Source organism: Lycium ferocissimum, chromosome 6 (assembly GCF_029784015.1).
Source record: "Lycium ferocissimum isolate CSIRO_LF1 chromosome 6, AGI_CSIRO_Lferr_CH_V1, whole genome shotgun sequence".
Taxonomy (NCBI): Eukaryota; Viridiplantae; Streptophyta; class Magnoliopsida; order Solanales; family Solanaceae; genus Lycium; species Lycium ferocissimum.
In genome coordinates, this window is record NC_081347.1 from 2,570,626 (window position 1) to 2,591,437 (window position 20,812).

A 20,812-nucleotide genomic window follows, 5' to 3' on the forward strand; every position below is an offset into this window, starting at 1 on the left:
TCAATTATCTCTCACCCATTAATTAATTAATTGGACAACAATTTCCAAAAAGGGAAAAGGTCAAAAATGACCCCTCTACTTTGGGGGTAAGAATTTTTTTCATTTTTTATAGTAAATACTTTTGTAAAAGTAAAATAAAATATATGAAAAAGAAAATTCACCGGGCGAGGGGTAGTGGAAGGTAGGGGTATGTGGGGTGGTGGGGTGGTGGGGATAGTGGAGTAGGGTTTGGGATGGGGTGTGGGTGTGGTTTGGGGTGGTGGGTAGAGTGGTAGGGGGGGGGGGTGGGGTGGGTTGGGGAGTGCATTGGTGTGTTTTTGTTACTACGGAAAGTGAAAACAAAGGTCTCATACTTTCTTTTTGGGAAAAGAAGAATCAACAAAAATGAATTAAAAAGAGAGAATAGAGAAGGAGGAGTAAGAAGATGTTAACAAAAATTACGAGTACCTTGCAATTCAATTCCAATTGGATCTCTTCCCCTTTCTCTAACTTAACATCTTCTTCTCCTTCTTTATTATTTTTTTGGGGGGGGGGCGGGGGGGGGGGGGGGGGAGGCGGTAATTTTAAAAGGATAAATGAATTCTATTAATGATTTTGCAAAGAAAAAGAAAAAAATAAATAGATTAAGGGGTAAATAGTAGTAGTAATTATAAATGGATAGAATGCAAAAAAAAAAAAAAATGGAAAAGGTCCAAAACTAGACATAATACATAGATAGACACCTCAATCACGGGCAACTAAACACTCCGATTTTGAAACGTATATTCTACACCTCAATCAGATTCACCGCGTCGAAAAACACTCCAACTTACAAAACGACCATCTAAACATCTCTAATATTTAAAATCACATCCGTGTCGCGTGTCCACTATTTCAGACACAAATTGTGAGCCTTGTTTAACGTGAACGGGGGACACGTCCCCCCAAACCTCGAAAAAAACAATATATATACATACACACACACACACACACACACACACACACACACGCACTAGCCATATATGCCTATGCGAACTATACAATTGTAAGTTTTCCAAAAGCAAATTATTAGCCGATAATATAACGCTGAATCGACGGGTTAATTTTATCCAAACTTTCAAAGAAAAAGGAAATTCAATAACTTTCTCAAGATAAAGGAGAAGTGCTGAAAATTGACTCTTTTTATCTCCAAGATTTTTAATATTCTTCATCGACACTTTTGTTGTCACATATTTCTTACAAAATATTATTACACGCTATTCGAGTATGGTATAAAGAGCGTACCGCTATAAATTACGTCATTATTTATGACTAGTATCATGTTTGTAAGAAGAAATACAACATAAAAAATCGGTTCCGAAGAAAATTACCAGCCGTTTTAAATAAATGTCGTTATAACGTATGCATACAATTATTTATGGGACCGTATATTAATTAACCATCTTTATAAAAATAGAATATCTATGATTACCAATAATAAGTGTAGAGATTTTGACCAAATATTTTATCATTTAACACATTATTACAACAAAAAAATATTATATGAATATATATATATTCATCATTAAACGATTTTTCCTAAACGATTTTTCTTCGTTATACTAAAATAAATTATTTTTGAGCTTAGAATTTGACAATTAAAAATGAAAATTAGATTTGAGCATTTTTTTTAAACGCCTATAAAAGTATGAATAAATTTGATTATGAAAATTAAGATGCATCTTTTTTGATATTATTATAAAATATAATGTATATTCAACATCTTTGTTATAAAGAGGTTTGACTGTACTGTAAATGGGATACTTTCTGAATAACTATTATTCATTCATAATGGAGAAGTAAGTAGTAGGAAATTTGTGTGAACTGTAATAGAAGACCCTCTCTCCACAGTAATATGTACACAATAGGCAGCTCAAAGTACAAGCAGATGAAGCTGCAAAGAAAAAGAAGGGTAAAGACCTATCAATAAGAGTACTAATTGATGGATGGAAAGTGAAAACAAGGTGGGTCCATAAATGAGTCAATTTGGAATAGAAGAACAGAGGAAGAAGAAATTTAACAAAAATTACCTTGGGATAGAAAGTAGTTGAAATGTATAGTCATGAAAAAATCCCCAATTTTGATATATGGTGCTGGTTGAAGGCTTGCTATCTGTCTTCTTATTCTTCTAGCTATGCCCATTAATTAATTAATTGGACAACCATTTCCAAAACCCCATTTCTAAGGGTAAATCCCCAATTCCCATAATACTCCCTCCCTCTCCCTCATTTTACTTCTCTTTTAGTGTTTTAGCATGTTTATTAGTAGTACGAAAATATGTTTAAATTTGTTTGTCCCGGTTTAACTAGGAATAGAGTTTAAGAAAATAAAATAAAATTTAAATTTTGTGATCTTAAATTAAAGATATGTATATTATGTACCAACATGTCTTTTAATTTTGTGGCCTTGAACATGCCACGTGGATTGTTGGAATTATAGAGTTATCAAATTAGGAAAGAAACATTCTTTTTTAAACAGATAAAAAAGAATACTAAGATAAACAATTTGAAACTACGGGAGTCTGTGCAATCTATTTTTACTAAAAAAAAATTATTTACTTTTTTAGCTATTTAATGCTTTTATTGGAAAATAAGTATGATTAATCAATCACTTTCGACATCTTTAATAGCAAGGGTAAAATTGGGAAAAAAAATTTTGTCTTGATTTTTTAAAGGAACAGATAATTTGAATTTTTTGGGATAAAACAATAATTAAAATGGGATGGAGTGATAAGAACATCTTTATCAACATTTTTTTTAATCAAACACACCAACTGCACTTCTATCCAAAATTTCAAACACATAACTGCTTATTTATAATATCAATTTCAGCACTTACAAAGAATTCAATACAATTAGATAATCCAAACATGCTATTAGATTTTCTTTGTTGTTATTCCGTAGTAGCCAGAAAGAAAGGAAATATGGAAATAAACAAATGAAGCTTGTTAAACAAAGTTTGGGAGTGATATGTTTTTAGATTTTCTCCGTACTGTTTGATTCAAATTCTAACATCAATTCAGGAATTTATTCTTTGTATGTGCTGCGTGAGTTTTGTGTTGGAGCATCTATTCTTGTAAAGACAAGGGTCTAAATTTCTCCATTAACTTTAACAATAGGGGGGAATAGTTTGTTTTAGGATTTAGGATCAAAAGTGTTCATCTTTTAACAACATTAAGGACCGTATATGTTAAGTAATATTTATAAGAGAGAATGATCAAAAAACACCACAAGTATCACCTTTTGTGAGTTTTCTACCTGAACTATCGGATATTCCTATCTAAACTAGCACTAACTGTTTATCAAAACACAACTCGACTAGTATCTGATGGTGTGGTGTACATTTTTTTTGTTTGTTTAAAAATGGTGTCAAATGGGATAATTAAAGGGATTAATTGAAAAATTAAAAAATTAAGAGATAATGGTCAAAAACACATCTTAAGTATTTTTTTTTTTTTTTTTTGAGTTTCCAGCACCATCAGTTACTAGTTGAGGTGTATTTTGATAAATAGTTGGTGATAATTTAAGTAGGAAAAATAAACACTTGATAGTTCAGGTATGTTTTGATAAATAATTGGTAATAGTTTAGGTAGAAAACGTAATCACCTGATAATTCAAGTGGAAAATTCACAAAAAAGTGATACTTAAAGTATATTTTTTTTACCATTATCTCTATATATAAAGGATCAAAATAAAACCAACCTTTATATACTAAGGACCATTTTCATCATTTTCTGGGCTTTTTTCTGTTACTATTTAAGGTTTTGTTTAGCCAAGGACCAAAGATATCAAATTTCTCAAACATAAAGAATATTTAATGGTTTATATATAAAAAGACTAAAATATTCCAAGCCCCATAATGAATATGAGTTTTTTTTCCTCTTAGAAAATATGACATGCCAAATAATTCATTTCAACTACCGCGTAAGTGACTTTATTTCACTTAAAAAAATACTCCTAATATACTTGTCTAATGATTGTGTCATTCTACACCCCAGTGTAGGGTGTTTATGGTTCGGTTTAGGGACGTTTTTTTCTTAAAATGAAACCAAATCAATTGAGTCGATTTTTTAAATATTAGAACCAAATTAAATCAAATCAATTAAATCGTTTTCTCATCGGTTCTTCTTTTATTAATTTTATCGGTTTTTGACGTTTTTTAAATAAATATATGACATACATTGCCAAGTACATATTACAACTATTCCTACCAACATTTGACAACTAACGGGAACTGCGTTTCTTCAGTAGAACTTGGTAGAGGCAAAGAAAGAATAGTTGCTCTACAACATTTCCGATTTATGTGACACTTTTGAATATAAAGAAAAAGGCATAATATATAGATAGACAACTTAATGTGGCTTCCTCAACTCGTCCCCACTGTGTCTCGTGATTTCCAATTTATTTGATACTTTTGAATATAAAGAAAAAGGCTTAATATATAGATAGACAACTTAATGTGGCATAAGAAATTTTTAAATTTTATTGTCTTAAACTAAAGATATGTATATTATGTACCAAAATGTCTTTTAATTTTGTGGCCTTGAACATTCCACGTGGATTGTTTGGAATTATAGAGTTATCAAATTAGGAAAGAAACATTCTTTTTTAAACAGACCAAAAAGAACACTAATAAGACAAACAAATTGAAACTGAGGGAGCATGTGCAATCTATTTTTACTAAATTATTTTTATTTACTTTTTTAACTATTTAATGCTATTATTGGAAAATAAGTATTATTAATCAATCACTTTCGATAATCTCCTCAATAAAAGACCCATTGCCTTGAAAAGCTTTTTCTAGTTTAATTTTCCGCAAAAATCGAAAAAGTCTTCATCCAAGAAATGTTTCAGTCTTCAACACACTATTAATAAAAATAATAAAAATAAAATAGATAAAAACTGAAACTTTACTCAACAAATTGTGAGCCTTGTTTGTTTGAAACAATAAAATATGTTAAATGTGTAAAAGTAAGATAATATCCAAGAAAGCAATTCTTAATCATCATCGATCAATTGACCAAAAAGAACATTAAGGCAAATAAAATATGCTAAATATGTAAAAGTAAGATAATATCCAAGCAAGCAATTCTTAATCATCGATGACTTGACTTCATTGTAATTAAAAATAACAATAAAGTAAAAGCACTAATTTCCTAGAAAATAGTTAGTGCTTAATAATTCTCTACCGAATATTTGGAGCAAACTGCATCTACAACTCGCATCCATTCATGTTCTCGTAATCCAATTCTCTCTCACCCATTGTAATTAATTAATTAAATCCCCCCAATTCCCATAATACTCCCTCTCCCTCATTTTACCCGTCTTTTGGCTTTTAGCATGTTTATTAGTACTTCCCGTCTCAAATTATTTATCGTAGTTATTAAAAATAGTTGTCTCATTTTGCCCTTAGCAGAATTTTGTCATTAATGGAGATGACAAAAATAGAGTAAACATTAATGGAGAGACATTATAATCTAGACATAAATAAAGGTAACGCTAGTCAAATACAAGGTAAAGCTAGTCAAACACCCCTTCTAATTAATATTTCTTAAGGGACGTGTAAAATAAAAAAATGACAGATAATTTGAGACGGATGGAGTAAGAAAATATGTATAAATTTGTTTGTCGTGGTTTAACTAGCATGGAATTTAAGAAAATAAAGAAACTTTTAAATTTTGTAGTCTTACACTAAAGATATGTATATAATGTCTCAAAATGTCTTTTAATTTAATTTTATGGTCTTGACACGCACGTGGATTGTTGGAATTATAGAGTTATCAAATTAGGAAGAAACATTCTTTTTTAAACAGACCAAAAAGAACAGTAAGGCAAAAAAATTGAAATTGAGAGAGTATGTGCAATCTATAGGTTACTAAATTATTTTTATTTACTTTTTTAACTATTTAATGCTATTATTGGAAATAAATTTTGAAGGTGTCTATATGATCATTTTATAAGTTGAAGTGTTCAACTGACATAATGAACACAAGTTGAGGTGTCTAGATGTGCATTCTTTAATTTAGAATGTTTAGTTGCCCGTTGAGGTCAAGTTAAGTTGTCTATCTATGTAAAGAAAACGTTGTAATATGAATAGCAACACAAATAATTCAAGCGAAATAGAAACGAAATGAAAGATATATTTCCGTGAATTAAGGAGCTCCTTGTGAATAGAATTATTATTGTTATTAGGATTTTCTTCGAACTTTAAAAGAAGGAAGTAGGAAATTACTTCAAAGACCAACCACCCTCCATGCACACAACTCCACTGTAATATGTACATAATGGAAAGCTAAAAGTACAAGCCCATGAAGCAAAAAATTGGAGAGAGAAAAAGAGGAACTTTCTGAGAAAGAAAAAGTGAATCACTTGGCCCTCTCCTTAATCATTACTGGCTAATATATTCATGAAAAAGCTTGAGTTTGTATTTATAGAAAATTGTAAAATATGTTAACGGCTTTCTTCCTCACCGAAAACAAACGACTAGACTTCAAGAACACTATGAGTCCTACTTTTTTTTGTGCAGATGAAAAGTGAAAATAAAAGTGTTATTCTTTCTTTTTGGGAAAATAGAATAAATAAAAGTGAATTAAAAAGAGAGAATAGAGGAGGAGAAGGAAGAAAATAAAAGTCTCAATTTTTTAATTACCAGTTTAGGCCAAGTTAAAGTGTCTATGTACTCCCTCCGTGTCATATTACTTGTCCACTTTCTCCTTTACACGTCCTTTAAGAACTCATAAATAAAAGTGTATTTTTACTACATTACTCTTATCTCTCTCCAATTAATTGCACTCTAATCAATATTAGTTAATTTAGAAAACAATAAAGGTTAAGGGCAAAATAGGAAAAACTTAATTACTTCTATCTTGATTTTTGATTTTGTAATTGGACAAATATTTTGGGACGAATATTTATAATAATGCAGACAACTAATATGAGACGGAGGGAGTATTATGCCTAAAGAAAATGTTGTAATATGAATAGCAACGCAGATAATTAAAGGAAAATATAAACAAAATGAAAGATGAATGTTTCTGTGATTAAGGAGCTCATTGTTATTAGGACTTTCTTCGAACTCTAATGGAAGTATGTTGGAAATTACTTCAAAAAACCGCCTACACTCCACTGTATACAAACCCATGAAGTTACAAATTAGAGAGAGAAAAAGAGGAAATTTCTTAAAAAGAAAAAGTGTATTACATGGCCCTCTCCGTAATCATTACTGACTAATTTATTCATGAAAAAAGTGAATCTGTATTTTTGAAAAATTGTAAAATATGTTAATGACTTTTTTCGTCACCGAAAGCAGACGACTTGACTTCAAAAACAAAAGTGAAAACAAAAGTCTCATATTTTTTGGGAAAAGAAGAATCAATAACAACTGTAATTAATTATATTATAAAGAAAGAATAGAAGAGGAAGAAGATGTTAACAATGATCACGAGTACCTTGTAATTCTATTCCAAACAGAAAATTCCAATTGGATATCTTCCCCTTTCTCTAACTTAATATCTTCTTCTCCTTCTTTATTTTTATTTTTTTGGGGGGGAAGGGGAGGCGGTAATTTTAAAAGGATAAATGAATTCTATTAATGATTTTGCAAAGAAAAAGAAAAAATAAATAGATTAAGGGGTAAATAGTAGTAGTAATTATAAATGGATAGAATGCCAAATAAAAAATGGAAAAGGCTCAACACAAGGCATAATACATGATAAGATTCAACTATCGACAACTAAACACTCCGACTTGTAACGTACATCTGTACACCTCAACTCGTATTTACTTTGTCAGTTGAATATTCTAACTTATAAAATGACCATTTAGACACCTTTAAAATTTATGTGTCACGTCCGTATCAGGTGTCCACGAGACACGGTGACTTAAAAAGACATCGTAGCCTGAATTACTCGCAGAAGAAGAAGATGCCATGGATTCAGTTAATTTGTTGAAATTTGAGAAGAAAGAAAAGAACTGTGGACTTCAACTAAGAAAAGGTTGTATGAAGATGGGGTCTACTCCAATTGAATTATTGCTATAATAGGGTCTAGTCAAGTCAAGTGGTATATAGTAGGCGTTTGGTCATCAATTTTCAAACCATAATTAACCGCGTTTCAAATCGCTCGTGATCATCAATTTTCAAATATGTTTAAAACCCGATTTGAAATCATGGTTTGAACCCAAATCATCCAAAAAGTATGATTTGGGGGTTTGAAATCATGGTTTCAACTTTTTTAAATATAAAATTTAACCCATAAGTTAATATTTTATAAAAAAAGACCCATAAGATGGTAAATATTTTTAACAATTACCCCATCAATCATGTACCAATCTCATTAACTTTCACCAACCTTTCTTTATGTCTACCAACCTTTAATTTATGTGGAAAGATTATATTAAAAGTTAGCATTTACTATTCATGTTAAATTTTCGATTTTGTTGAAGTAAAGCTGACAATACGTGTTGTATTTTTTAAGTTCTCTAATAAAATACAGTACTAATTTTGTTATAAACTATGATTTGCTCATTTAAGAAAATTGTATAAGAATCGTTAATGTTTTAATAGCTTTTCATAGATTAGAAGCGTTTTTATAAGAAAAATACAACTTAAAATATTTAAAGCCAGATGCCTAAACATGATTTCAAATCATGGTTTCAAATCATATTCAAACGGGGCTACAGTGTAGCATTAAATGTGGTATATTGATTCATAATAGGGAAGTAAGTAGTAGGAAATTTCTTTCTGTGATAGAAGACCCACTTGTCCACAGTAATTTGTACAGCTAAAAGTAAAAGCAGATGTGCCTACAAAGAAAAGGGTAATTTCCTAGCAATTTCCTTGTCACTGACGACACGGCTTGACTTGGAACAAAAAGGTGGTTTGTGCAGATGGATAAGAGTGCTATGGTCCTATTTTTCTTTATGGACTTATGAGAATAACTTCAAATGCATCTTCATCTACCTTTTTTTATTTTTTTAATTAATTTTTTGTATTACTGTTCTTTTAGAGTTATTTTTTTTAATTAAGTTTATCGTTATGGTAAAATTCAATCGTGATGGTGTATAAATTGTGGTTGTGATAAGTGATAAATTGATGATATTTGGGACAAAGTTATATTTAGGACATCAAATAATCAAATATGAAAAGTTCCTATGAGTATGGGGTCTACTCCAATTGAATTATTGCTATAGGAGCTGTCAGCTTGTACATTTTCATTGAATAGAGAACGACATTTGTGTGATAGAAGACCCACCCCTCCACTCTCTATCCTCAGTAATATGTACACAATGAACAACTCAAAGTTTCAACAGTTTGAGTAGAATCATTGATGGACAAGTCCAAACACCAATGTCCCTACTGACCAATTGATTGAATTGCTTTTCTATTTTCCACCAAAGTAATAAGATGATGTGAAATTACCTTGTAATAACCTCCATGAATTGTACTAAAATATTCGGCCATGATAGACTAAAATACTCGGCCACAATTTTGCTACTACTAGCTCATTACTTAATAATATTTGTATCTTCTATTCCTTTCAAGTCTAAAGAAATAATGTTCTAATTTTAAAAGAAAGAAATTCAAACTTTTCGAAGAGATAAATACAAAAAATAAAAAAATCGATGATTTGGTGCGCAAAAATGAAGTCAATTAAGCTACATAATATTTAGCTAAGTCATGAAAGCACTTATTATAGTACTAAAAATTGTATAAATTAAAATTAAACGTAAAAGACGAAAAAAAAAAGAAAATTTTCTGGTGAAAGAATAATCCAGATATATTATTAAATCCTATTCGAGAAGATTTATATCTTGAAATATTTTTATAATAGTCTCATTAAAAACAGTACTAAATACCTCTTTTGTACATTAGGCACTAGAAAATTGCCTAAAACTTCATCATTTATCGCAGAGCATTTAAATTTGTATAAGACTGAATCTTTGGTATTTAAAATATTCCTCTATCGAAACTTCAAATTGTATTAAAAGGTATTCTAATTAGAAAAATTATTACAAGACACAATATAATAATCGTTACCAAAAACAAAAATGCAAAACATAGCTAAGACACTAAGTAATTGTCACCAAAATATTTCAGAATAATGAAAAAAGGCGTCTACGCTTTGTGATTCCTATAATTAATTCCCTTCGTTTTAATTTATGTAAAATTTTTTGGTTCTCGAGATTCAAGTTGACTAATTTTAAAGTTAAATTGAATTAAATCAACTTAATATTCTAAAATTAAAATTTAGATATTTAAAAATTTTATGAAAAATATTATAAGTTGAAATTCTTCTTTTGTCAACATGATTAAAAAGATACATTTAAAAATGTTGGCGAAAGTTTGCAAATTTTAAATTTCGAAAAGAGAAAAATATTGCAGAGTTTTCTTTTCCCTTATTTAGATAGGGATAAATATTTCTCTTATTGCGTTCTTGCAATAATAACACAAGACTTTACAACAATACTTTCTTTGTATGAGAGAATATTTGCAAGAGTTAGTGAACAACTCCATTATTTGTTCTATTTTGCCTACAAAAGCTCCATTATTTGTTCTATTTCTATTTTGCCTACAAAAGCTCCATTATTTGTTCTATTTTGCCTACAAAAATAGAAGTACACAAAATTGGCAGCCGGATGGGTTCGAACGCACACTTCTTTAGACGATATGGACACACCCACCGCCACGCTTATCGTTCCGGATGTGTCAAGCGTGTTGTGCATAAGAATTATCCGATAACGACGATATTTGACCTACACATATGGTAGAATTTTCTGGCGAAGGGTGTTCACGTGACCACCCTTCCAAGGCATTAGCTCCGCCCGTCCCAGTACAGTAGCCTAGACTATAACATGTTCTACTTCGAATTTAGTAATTTTAGTTCAAACTTTTACACGCCTTTGTTCTATATTGTTGTCAACGTTACTAAAAATATTCATCCCACGATACTTGTCAATTTACAAAATTAAGATAGAATTAATTAAGGTTTTGGCATTTTACCTGGTAATATGTGTAGAATGGACAACTCAAAGTACAAACGGCTGAAGCTGCAAAGAAAAAGAAGGGTAATATCCCAATAATTTCTTTGTCATCCACAACACGACTTGACTTTTCAAAACTAGTAGTATGGTCCTAATTTTCGTTGTGCAGATGGAGAGAGTGAAACCAAAAAGTAGGACCATAAATGAGTCAATTTGGAACATAAGAATAGGCGAAGATATAACAAAAATATCCGTCTTTTAAGGCTTTAGCACATTTATTAAGGAAATATTATGTGCAACCTATAATTTACTAAATTAATTTTATTTATGTCATTGACTATTAAATGTTATTATTGAAAAATAAGGATTACTATTAATCACTCAATACTTATGATTCTCCTCCCACTTCATGAATGTTAGGCTACACCCTGGATGCTAATGTTTACTCCCAAATATAAGTCCCATTTTTTAATTTGCATGTCGAATTTCTATTATTTGGATGGGCTAACTCGTCCACCAAGATTTAGCATACGAAATAAATCCCAATTATTTTTAGAAACATTTCGCAACTTTAAAATGTCTCCAAAAAAGTGAAATTTGAACCGAAACCTTATGGTTCACCTCCCAACGATGATCCGAGCCTTGGCTACACCCATGGATTGACGGATTTAGATGGTGTTTGAATTGACTTTTTAAAAGAAGCTTATAAGCTAAAACGTAATTTTTGTACCTTTTTTGCTTTTGGCTTAATTTTGGATTTTTTTTGCCTAAAAGTAAATGTTTAAAAGCACTTTTTTTATATATATTTCTAAACACTACAAAAAGTAGAAAGAGCTGAAAAACCCATAAACACTTGAAATAAGTTTTACACCTTGAAAATTTCGTGTCGCTCGCATTATGAACGTACTAACGTGAGCCTAAAGTGGACATGAAACCTTCATAAGGTTAGGAAGGGTATTTGGTAATGTTAGGTGTATACCTTAAGGTTCCAAAGCCATATGAGGCAATGGAAGTAGTTCGTCGGAGAAAGTTGAGGTTGAGTCATGTTTGAAAAGCTTTCATATCATGTAAGCTACAAATTGCTTGGCATCACTTTTAGGGAGATATATAGAGGCCCTTGGATGGTTATGAAGTTCTAGTCAAGTGCCAAGAAGGTTCCATAAGGATTGGAGGTCAAACGAATCGAAAAGGACATATTTTCGCGAAATCGGGAGAAAATGCGCAGTGTGCAGTCGCACACTCAGTGTGTTGAGCTGCATACGGGTCGCCAACTTGCCAAATTGGCTGGCCTCACTGCCCAAAATCATCCCCAAGCTGAGGAGGGAGTGCGCGGCCGCACACTCAATGTGCTAGGCCGCATACTCATCGCAAAGTGGGACGGGAGGTGATTTTGCCACCTTTTGAAATCCCAAACGACCCCAATTTCATTTCCAACTTTCCACACTTATTTCCTAACTTTTCTAGAGACTTCTAAGAGTTCTTGAAGGTTCCCAAACACTCCACACCTTTCCATTTCATCTAAAGAGAGATCAACATCAAATCTCAAGGTAAATCCATGGAAAGTGATGATTCTTGCTTCCTTTCGAGGTTGTGGTGAAATTGGTCTTGAACAAAGAGTTGAGTAAAGCGAAGTTCTTCTATTATAAGGTATGTTATTCATCCTTTTCATATGATTGAGTTGATATAAAGGTTTAGTAACTCTTATCGAGGTAGAAATCTAAAGTAGAGAAGCCCATGTTGAAGTGAAGAAGATGGCCATTAGTGTGAACTTGAAAAGGGGATTTTGGATAAATTTGGGATCGAATTGAATATAATAACTTGATTATGATATTATGGATGTTGTTATTGTTGTTTGGGAGCTGTTTTATAATATGGTGGAAGTTGATGAAATAGAGGAAGTACTACCCAAATTCTGCTAGCCTTTTAGTTGCTCCAGTTTGAACTTAAGCATGTTTTCAAGACTTAATTTTAGTATAAATACTTTGAATGTAGAATTTACGGACTTGGGAGGAGAACGTTAGTAGTTAAGAAGACGTGAAGGTATATAAGGCTAACCCTTTCTTTCAAAGACATGATTCCTATGTTATGATTCCATACATGCTATCCATATTACCCTTACTCCTAAAAATGCTAGAAGTCTATCATTCTCAAGATTCTTATGATGGCCCCATGTTTAGTGATACCAAAGCCAAAGTTACTAGATGTTCTCATGATATGATTGAGCTTATTATATAATTCTTGATTGCATTCATTATAATTGGCCTCATCTTATGTTATTGTTCCTTCAAAGTGAGACAAGATAGTGATGATGATTTTCATTCTAGAAAGGCCAAAGATTAAAGTTCATAATGTTTCCATGATACTATTGAGCTTGTCACATGATTACCGATTTTATTCATTATTGTTGATCTCACCTTATGATAGTTGTTCCTTCAAGGTGAGATATAGCGATGATGATGATTCCATAATGATACATTGGAGGTTACCGACCTTATGCCACTCCGATAGAGTAGAAATGTTTCATTGGGCTCTCATGCATGCTAAATGTATTTATATATGTATTTCTTTCACACCACACCTACATGGCCGGACAGTATAATATCGCGTCTCCCTATAAGTGGCTGGATGGACACATCAACTCGATGGGTAGCTTAAAATATCATCGGGGACGCGGGATGCCCGGATGCGGGATAACACCGTACCTATATGGACGGGCAGCATCACATCGTACCAATATGGAAGGCGATAAAACCGTGCCTATATGGCCGGGCGGCATAACATCGCACCTGATTGTCTCTTAAGGCAGATACCATGCATGCTTAACTCTTAGTTTTCAAAACATATATATATATATATATATATATATATATATATATAAGTAAGATGAGATAAGGAGATAACCTCGTATATCCGATTACCTCTCCGGCCGTATACCATGCATGCTTAACTCTTATATATATATATATATATATATATATATATATATATATATATATATATATATATATATATATATATATATAAATCTTGATTATGTTGTTATTCATGCATTACATACTCAGTACATTATTCGTACTGACATCCTTTCTTGTGGACGCTGCGTTCATGCCTGCAGGTAGACAGGGAGACAGATCTGATCCTTAGGTGCCTCATCAGCGGAGTCTCAGGAGTGCTCCACTTATTTCAGAGCCGCAGTCTATTGATACTTTCCTTTTGTGTATATATTTTGGGCATGGCGGGATCCTGTCCCGTCTTTATGATTCCTAGTATTCTATATAGAGGCTTGTAGACATATGTGTGGATAGTTAGTAGTTTCATAGCTCCACCAGTGTACATCTTGTCTATCATTTTGTAGCCTCGTGGGCTTGCATATATGTATATGGGGCGGAGTTGATAGTTACCATGTAAGTGAGTTTTTATTTGAGAATTCATGTCTGTACAGACTATGATAGCCATGAGTTAGCCGTGTGGTCCATCCAGAAATGGTTATATGAAGCAGGTTAAGTGGTGCTGTTCCAGAGGTCCGAGTACCCGTCGGCCCTCCATTGGGGACGGCCTCCGTCAATGTGACAATAAGCCAATCCAAACACCCTCTTAGTCCCTAATCTATTTATTTCTCAACAAAAGGGCAATAGAACAACAACAACAACATACCTAGTATAATCCCACCAGGTGAGGTCTAAATCGTCTCTTGAAATGTTAAATGAGTTGATTCACTGTGTAAGGTAATTTATTAGAGCCTCTTGAATTCCAACAGCTATATATTCTGAATCTTCTTGACCATTACCAATAATGATTAAGAAACTACTATTCTGAACTAAAATTGTTGTGTATCATCTCCCTATGAATGTTGGAGCAAAGTTGTTGTGCTGCCACTTTGTCGTTGTGGGTTGAATACTCAGCACAATAATTCCACTGTTAAAACAATTGAATCAATTCCAACACTCACCCATGGCAATTACTCATTAATTGGACAATAAGTTCCAATTCCACGGGTAAATCCCCAATTCCCGTAATACTATCACTTTTTGTGTTGCAATTCTATGTTTTTTTTTCTCATAAACAATTCCTACCAACACATGATGGAATTTACTCAAACTCTACATAAATGTATCTAAGCTAAATTCTCAATTCTAGTTTATTAATTTTTGATGGACTAATTTAGTAGATATATCGATTATTCTTGTTCTCTGCCCTCCATAGGAAAATAAGGAAATATTTGGCAGAGATTTTCGAATATTTGACCAAAATCTCTTTTTTTTTTTTTTAAATTGTTTTTATTACAGGTTTTCGAATATTTGACCAAAACTATTTGACCGAAATCAACCTTATTGTTTCATCACAACTTTCATTAAATTATTTATATAACACTTAAAAAAACTTTTCGAAATTTGAGTCGAAAATGTCTACAAGTGCTTAATTGGAACAAATTATAATTCGAGCATTGTCTAATAACCTATTTGGTCAAATTTTTGGGAGGCCAAAAGTATCTTAGTTTTGTACCTTCAAAAAAATACTTATTTTTAAAAAAGTGATGTGTATGGCTAAACTTTTAGGAGAAAATAAGTGCTTTAGTATAAGCTATTTTTCAAAAGTTAAAAAAATAGGTTTTTTTCCAAAATACTTTTTTGGCAAGCACATTTAAGAAAAATAAACTTAGAAGCTCCTTTTATAAGCTTGATCAAACACTTATTGCTACTCAAAAGTGCATTTTAAATTAATTAATCAAACACAAACTGCTTCTCACCCTTTTTTGAAAAGCACTTTTCAAGATAAACTGATTTTAGAAGTTCGGTCAAACAAGCTATAGATAAAATTTACTATCAAATTTTAAGGTTCTGCCGATGTATTCCACCTAGGAAAAAACAAAGATTTGGCATCGATTTTGAATTTTTAACCAACATAATCTCTATTTTTTCATAACTTTCATTACATCTTTAAATTATTACACTTAACCTGAAACATCCTTTAAGTTTTAAAGCTTCCCCGTTGTTAACTTTTGCATCTATCATCTTCTTCTTTTTTAAAAGACAAAAAAAATAAAAGAGTTAAAAATGCCCCTCAACCATACGGAATAGAGCCAATGATTGTCATAAAGTCCATGAAATCCTTTCAGTTGATCTCTAGCATAACCATTTAAGTTTAATAAAAAAAAAATCCGGACTAAAACACCCTAAAGTTAAACGGCAAAAGAGGCATCATGATCTCTAGATTCTTGTGCTTCCAAAGCTATAAACAAAAAAGAGAAAAGAATATGCTTTAAAACTTTGACATGCAAATCATGACAGATAGATGTCTCATTGGATTACTTACAAACCATACGGGATAGATCATGACAAATCGGTATGAGCTAATATTATATTCAACCTATTATATTGGATAACTCACAAACCATACTAGATTGTCATAGTTTCAACTTTTCAATCATGGTACCTCATTTAAATAATTACATCCGAAAATTGACTTTTTTTTATCATCATTTGAATGCGTAATATTCCAATAAAATTAAAGCCTCTTTTACCTCCTGAATGCTATGATAAATGACTGTAACCTTCTAGCTCTGCCAACAACATGACGAATTAAAGAATGCTAGAGATTCTTGGTGGGGAGTGTGTGTGTGTGGGGGGAGGGGGGTGAATTAGAAAACCAAGACAAAATCCAATAAATTGATGCAGTTATTTTCCAATATCAATGATTCTGATAGCTGTGTACATGTTCATCTTCTATGATAACTCTGATTCTCTAATATGTCACACAACTCCAATTCTGAGATAACAAAGATTATACTTCCAGTACTTTTCTTTTTGGTTGTTCCCTTCACACGGGAGTTGCTCTGAACTACTAACAAACTATTTCTACCACATGTAGATTTGACAGTGGATCGGTATCAATAAATACTATGCTTCCTCAGTAGAACTTGGTAGTGCAGAGAAAACTTTTGAGCTCTATATCCTAAAGGAAGAATAGTTGCTAGAACACTGGAGCTACATTCGATTACGGAAATAGATCCCCTTTGGCCTGTTTGCTTTGTGATGTGAGGCGACTTACGAATAGTTCTACGGCCCCATTTGGGCAAAATTTTCTTGCTTCACGCACATTCATCTGTAATTGGTTTGTGGACAAGCTACTTGCCAGCAAACGAAAGTGTGAATATATATCAAAATGAAATTTAAAAAGAATGAATTATTCCAAACCCAAATTTTTTCGTGAATCTCGTTCTCAAGTCAATAGTCTATTTGTTCTGTTACAAATAGCGGAAACATGTGCCCTTCATAGGCAGTGTCACCCGCTTTGTTCTCAACATGCCATCTTGCCAATTTACACTGCAAAAGTGAATCCAAAACCAAAAGAGTGAAACTTGTTAAAACAACTTGTATAAGTAATCAAAATATAGATTCAAGAAGAATGGCTTATTGCATACCCAAGTTCTTTCGTGAATCTCTTTTTCGGGCCAAGAGTCTAGTCGTTCTGTTACTAACAAAGGAAACATGTGCCCTTCATAGGCAATGTCACCAGTTCTGTTCTCAAAGTACCATTGTCCTCTCCAAGTTTGTGCTGCAAAAGTAATCCAAAACCAGCATAAAACTTGTTAGAACCATAAGCAAATATGTAGGGACAGAATAAAACTTTTTAGAATCACTTGTGAGGGTTCGAATCCCATATTGTAATCCCCTCCCCAGTAATAAAACAATTCAACAAGACAGTAGACTAAGATGTTATTACCTTATCAATTCAATGTCAACAAGACAGTAGACTAAGATTTAAAAAATTGCGTGTTCCTAATCCAAAAGAAGCGACGAGAACATCAGATTTAATCATTAATTAGTGCACAGTCTTGAGAGCAAAGAGCTGCTAAGTAACTTTTCTGCTCAACTATCAAGCACTCAATGTTTTTGCAAGAAATTTGGTAGATGATAAGCCCTTAACTCTACCAGAGCTAGCATTCTGTCATTTATCTAATGTAATACAGAACTAGATAGCACTAAGAAACGACCTTTTCCTAAAAAATTAAAGCATAAAAGCAACTGATAGAGATCACGAGGGAGAATGAACCTCAACTTTACCTCGTACTCCAGCTTCCTCCACTGTCTCCTCACGCTGTGCTGAGCGTCTTCAATCGTTTCATCTTTTTTCCCGACTGTCATAACAAGAGAGATATTGGTATTTAAAACAGAGATTACCTCTAATAAAACAATCACAGAGAGCATCAAAATGATATTTTAGCTACGTTACTCAGACTCTTAAAAGATATCGACAATTGCGTGTTGGATCCTTTAAAGGTAGTGCATTTATAGGGGATCCGATATGAGTGTGGCAGCATATTTGGAAAAACCGAGAAACGTAGCATATTAGTAAGTTTTAAACCCATGTATCAGCTGCTACCTTTGGGAATAACAAACCTTTACCTTTACAACTTATGAGAAAAACTAAACTGCATCTTCATATATACTTATGACAGCTAAGTGGAATCTTTATTATACATCTGCAGAAAAATGATAAGGGGAACATGTATAGTTAATAAATGTACTACAACTTTAACATCATATATACTTGAATTATATGAAGAACTTCAAATACTTGTATATACTTGAATTATATATGAGAAGAACTTCAAATACTTGAATCAAAACCTTAACACGAAAAATACATCTGTCCACATGGATCATATACACAACAAAGTCAAATCTAAAACTTGGTCCTCAAAAAAGAAGAATACTTGCTTGCAGTAAGTGAACTAAGATGGAGCACCAAGATATGATGCAAGTCGCAAGATGTCACATAATACTCCACCAGCGGACAAAGCACCCCGACCACGCATTACTAGAGGTTGCTTTGCATATATTTCAGTAGTTAATACAATCCTTACTGTATCTTTGCAGCTCGATGAGTCCCTTTTCTGTTGACAACATCCACGACAACGTATCTCAAGACCTTCATATACATCGATTTTATCAGATAAAAATTGCAGAAACACAAGAGAAAACATACAATAAAAGCTTGGAGCTACTCAATCTTGTGACAAAGAAAATATCCTATCATGCAAGAGCTGCTGCTGAACTAGATTGAATCAGACAACGATGATTCGTGTGACCTAATCCTATGTTACATACTTGAGAAATTAGCAACTTAAAAATCTGCAGACAAATTCCGGACAGACTTCTTTCCCTTTCTCACTCAAAGACTGGATCAAACCAGTAGTCAATGATGAAGCACACAGCTCTACATGCTATGACTTATATGGTACTTCTGCTATTAAAATTCTAACTGAAACAGCTAATTCAACTTTTACCGAGAAAAGTACACATATTTAATGCTTTTCTTTCCTACCGTTGTTGATTTTATAAAATGTATCCCAATATCCTAGACTGAACCTCCATGTTTAACTTGGTACAGATATGAAAATGGCCCCTGTGGAAATGTATTGCTAAAGTTAGAACATGATCTTTACCTTCCGCCAAGAAAAATTTTGGTTGCAGAAGTGTAAAACTGAGTCGCCCCACATAAAGCTTTTGAAGTTACATAATGTGTAAAGACTTCTGGTTTTTCCAAAATGAAAACTATTTTGAAAGAGAAATGGTGAACATCAGTTTCTGATGGAGAGTATATGACAGTAGGTTCTTTTGCATAAGATGGCCATCACAATAGTAAGCATCTGTGACATTCACTTCCCCAACATCTTCAGTCTCTTGCCTCTGCTTAGCCAACTGTTGATCAAATAGTGGCAACTACCGCATAAACTCCTCAGCATATGCACTGGCATGAAAATTAATTATTGAGGAGAAAGCCCAGTCTTTCATTCTCATTGAAAAGGTGAGTAACTAATTAAAGAAACTAAATACTTATATAAAAGAACTATTTTAGAGCCAACAAAGTTGTTAAAAGAACCACCATAAATGAACAAGTCCAAAAACAAATTTGAGTATAGGATAGAACTTAGAAAGCTAACATTTAGTTCCAATGCAAGACTTATCGATGATAGCAGATTCTCATGCGGGTAAAGCTGTCCTGTCTAATTGACATTACTTTTCAGTGAATCAAATCTAAGTTACTATAATCATCCATTTCAAGAAATTTCCTTTTTCTGTGACTGTTAGTGTTGCCTGCACTTCTGAAATCTTTTCAAAATGGCAGAGTAACTTTCTGGCATCCATAACATAAATAGTTGCTATTACTTCATCGTATTATCTTTTCATTTGCAAGTACCTTAAGGTTAAAATTGAATTAACATCGCATGATTCAAGGATCTGATTTGAGTATCAAAAATTTAAACTTGTTCACATCCTTTAACTCACCATGGTTAATGTTGTCCAAGCACAATCGGAGGCAAAATGGATAATCAATTTGGTGAGCTCCTGTCAATAGAGGAAAGAAGGAAAAAAAGTCCAAACTCCATCATTTCTCCAGAGAAAGAAAGAATAAGAAATAGTCATTTGGTGTTTTCCCATTTACCTTAGATGTATCCCAGCAAAAGGTACCAAGAAAAAATGAATAGATTCTGTATCATATTTTGAATGGTTGGATAAGGCAAGTTTCTGGGTCATCCACGACATCCCATCATCACATAAGCAGTCAGAGTAACATACGGTAAATCTCAAGACTTTATTAGGTGCATACAAATTTTCAGGCAAATTGACTGATACACTTCTATCCCTTCCCCGATGGTGGAACCAACTTGGGATACTCCTCATCCGAAAATCATAGATCCTACTGGTAAACACTCTTAGTGACAATGATGAGATATTCTGAAACAACGAATTACATTGCTCCAATCTGCATCTATTCTATCTAATTGTTGTGGAAATTCTGGCAACTCT

The 20,812-nt window shown here is 32.5% G+C and overlaps 1 protein-coding gene and 1 long non-coding RNA gene across 10 annotated transcripts in view; both read right to left on the minus strand.

Moving 5' to 3' along the window:
• Nucleotides 1-20,631, minus strand: part of LOC132058893 (uncharacterized) — a 66,513-nt gene extending 45,882 nt beyond the window's left edge. For 2 of the 9 annotated variants that reach the window (XM_059451305.1, XM_059451303.1), the window contains exon 1: nt 18,865-20,369. In XM_059451305.1, the coding sequence (XP_059307288.1) occupies nt 18,865-18,984 (120 nt within the window). In that variant the 5' untranslated portion in view covers nt 18,985-20,369. Of the gene's footprint in view, nt 1-18,864; nt 20,372-20,612 lie in introns of those variants that run through there. The other 7 variants (XM_059451300.1, XM_059451307.1, XM_059451301.1 and 4 more) reach the window with 6 other exon arrangements.
• Nucleotides 16,646-17,558, minus strand: LOC132058902 (uncharacterized). The gene is made up of 3 exons (XR_009415450.1): nt 17,419-17,558; nt 17,192-17,320; nt 16,646-17,099 (listed from the first exon to the last, which is right to left on the minus strand). It is a non-coding gene; the product is annotated as an uncharacterized LOC132058902 (long non-coding RNA).
• Nucleotides 20,632-20,812: the final 181 nt, after the last annotated feature.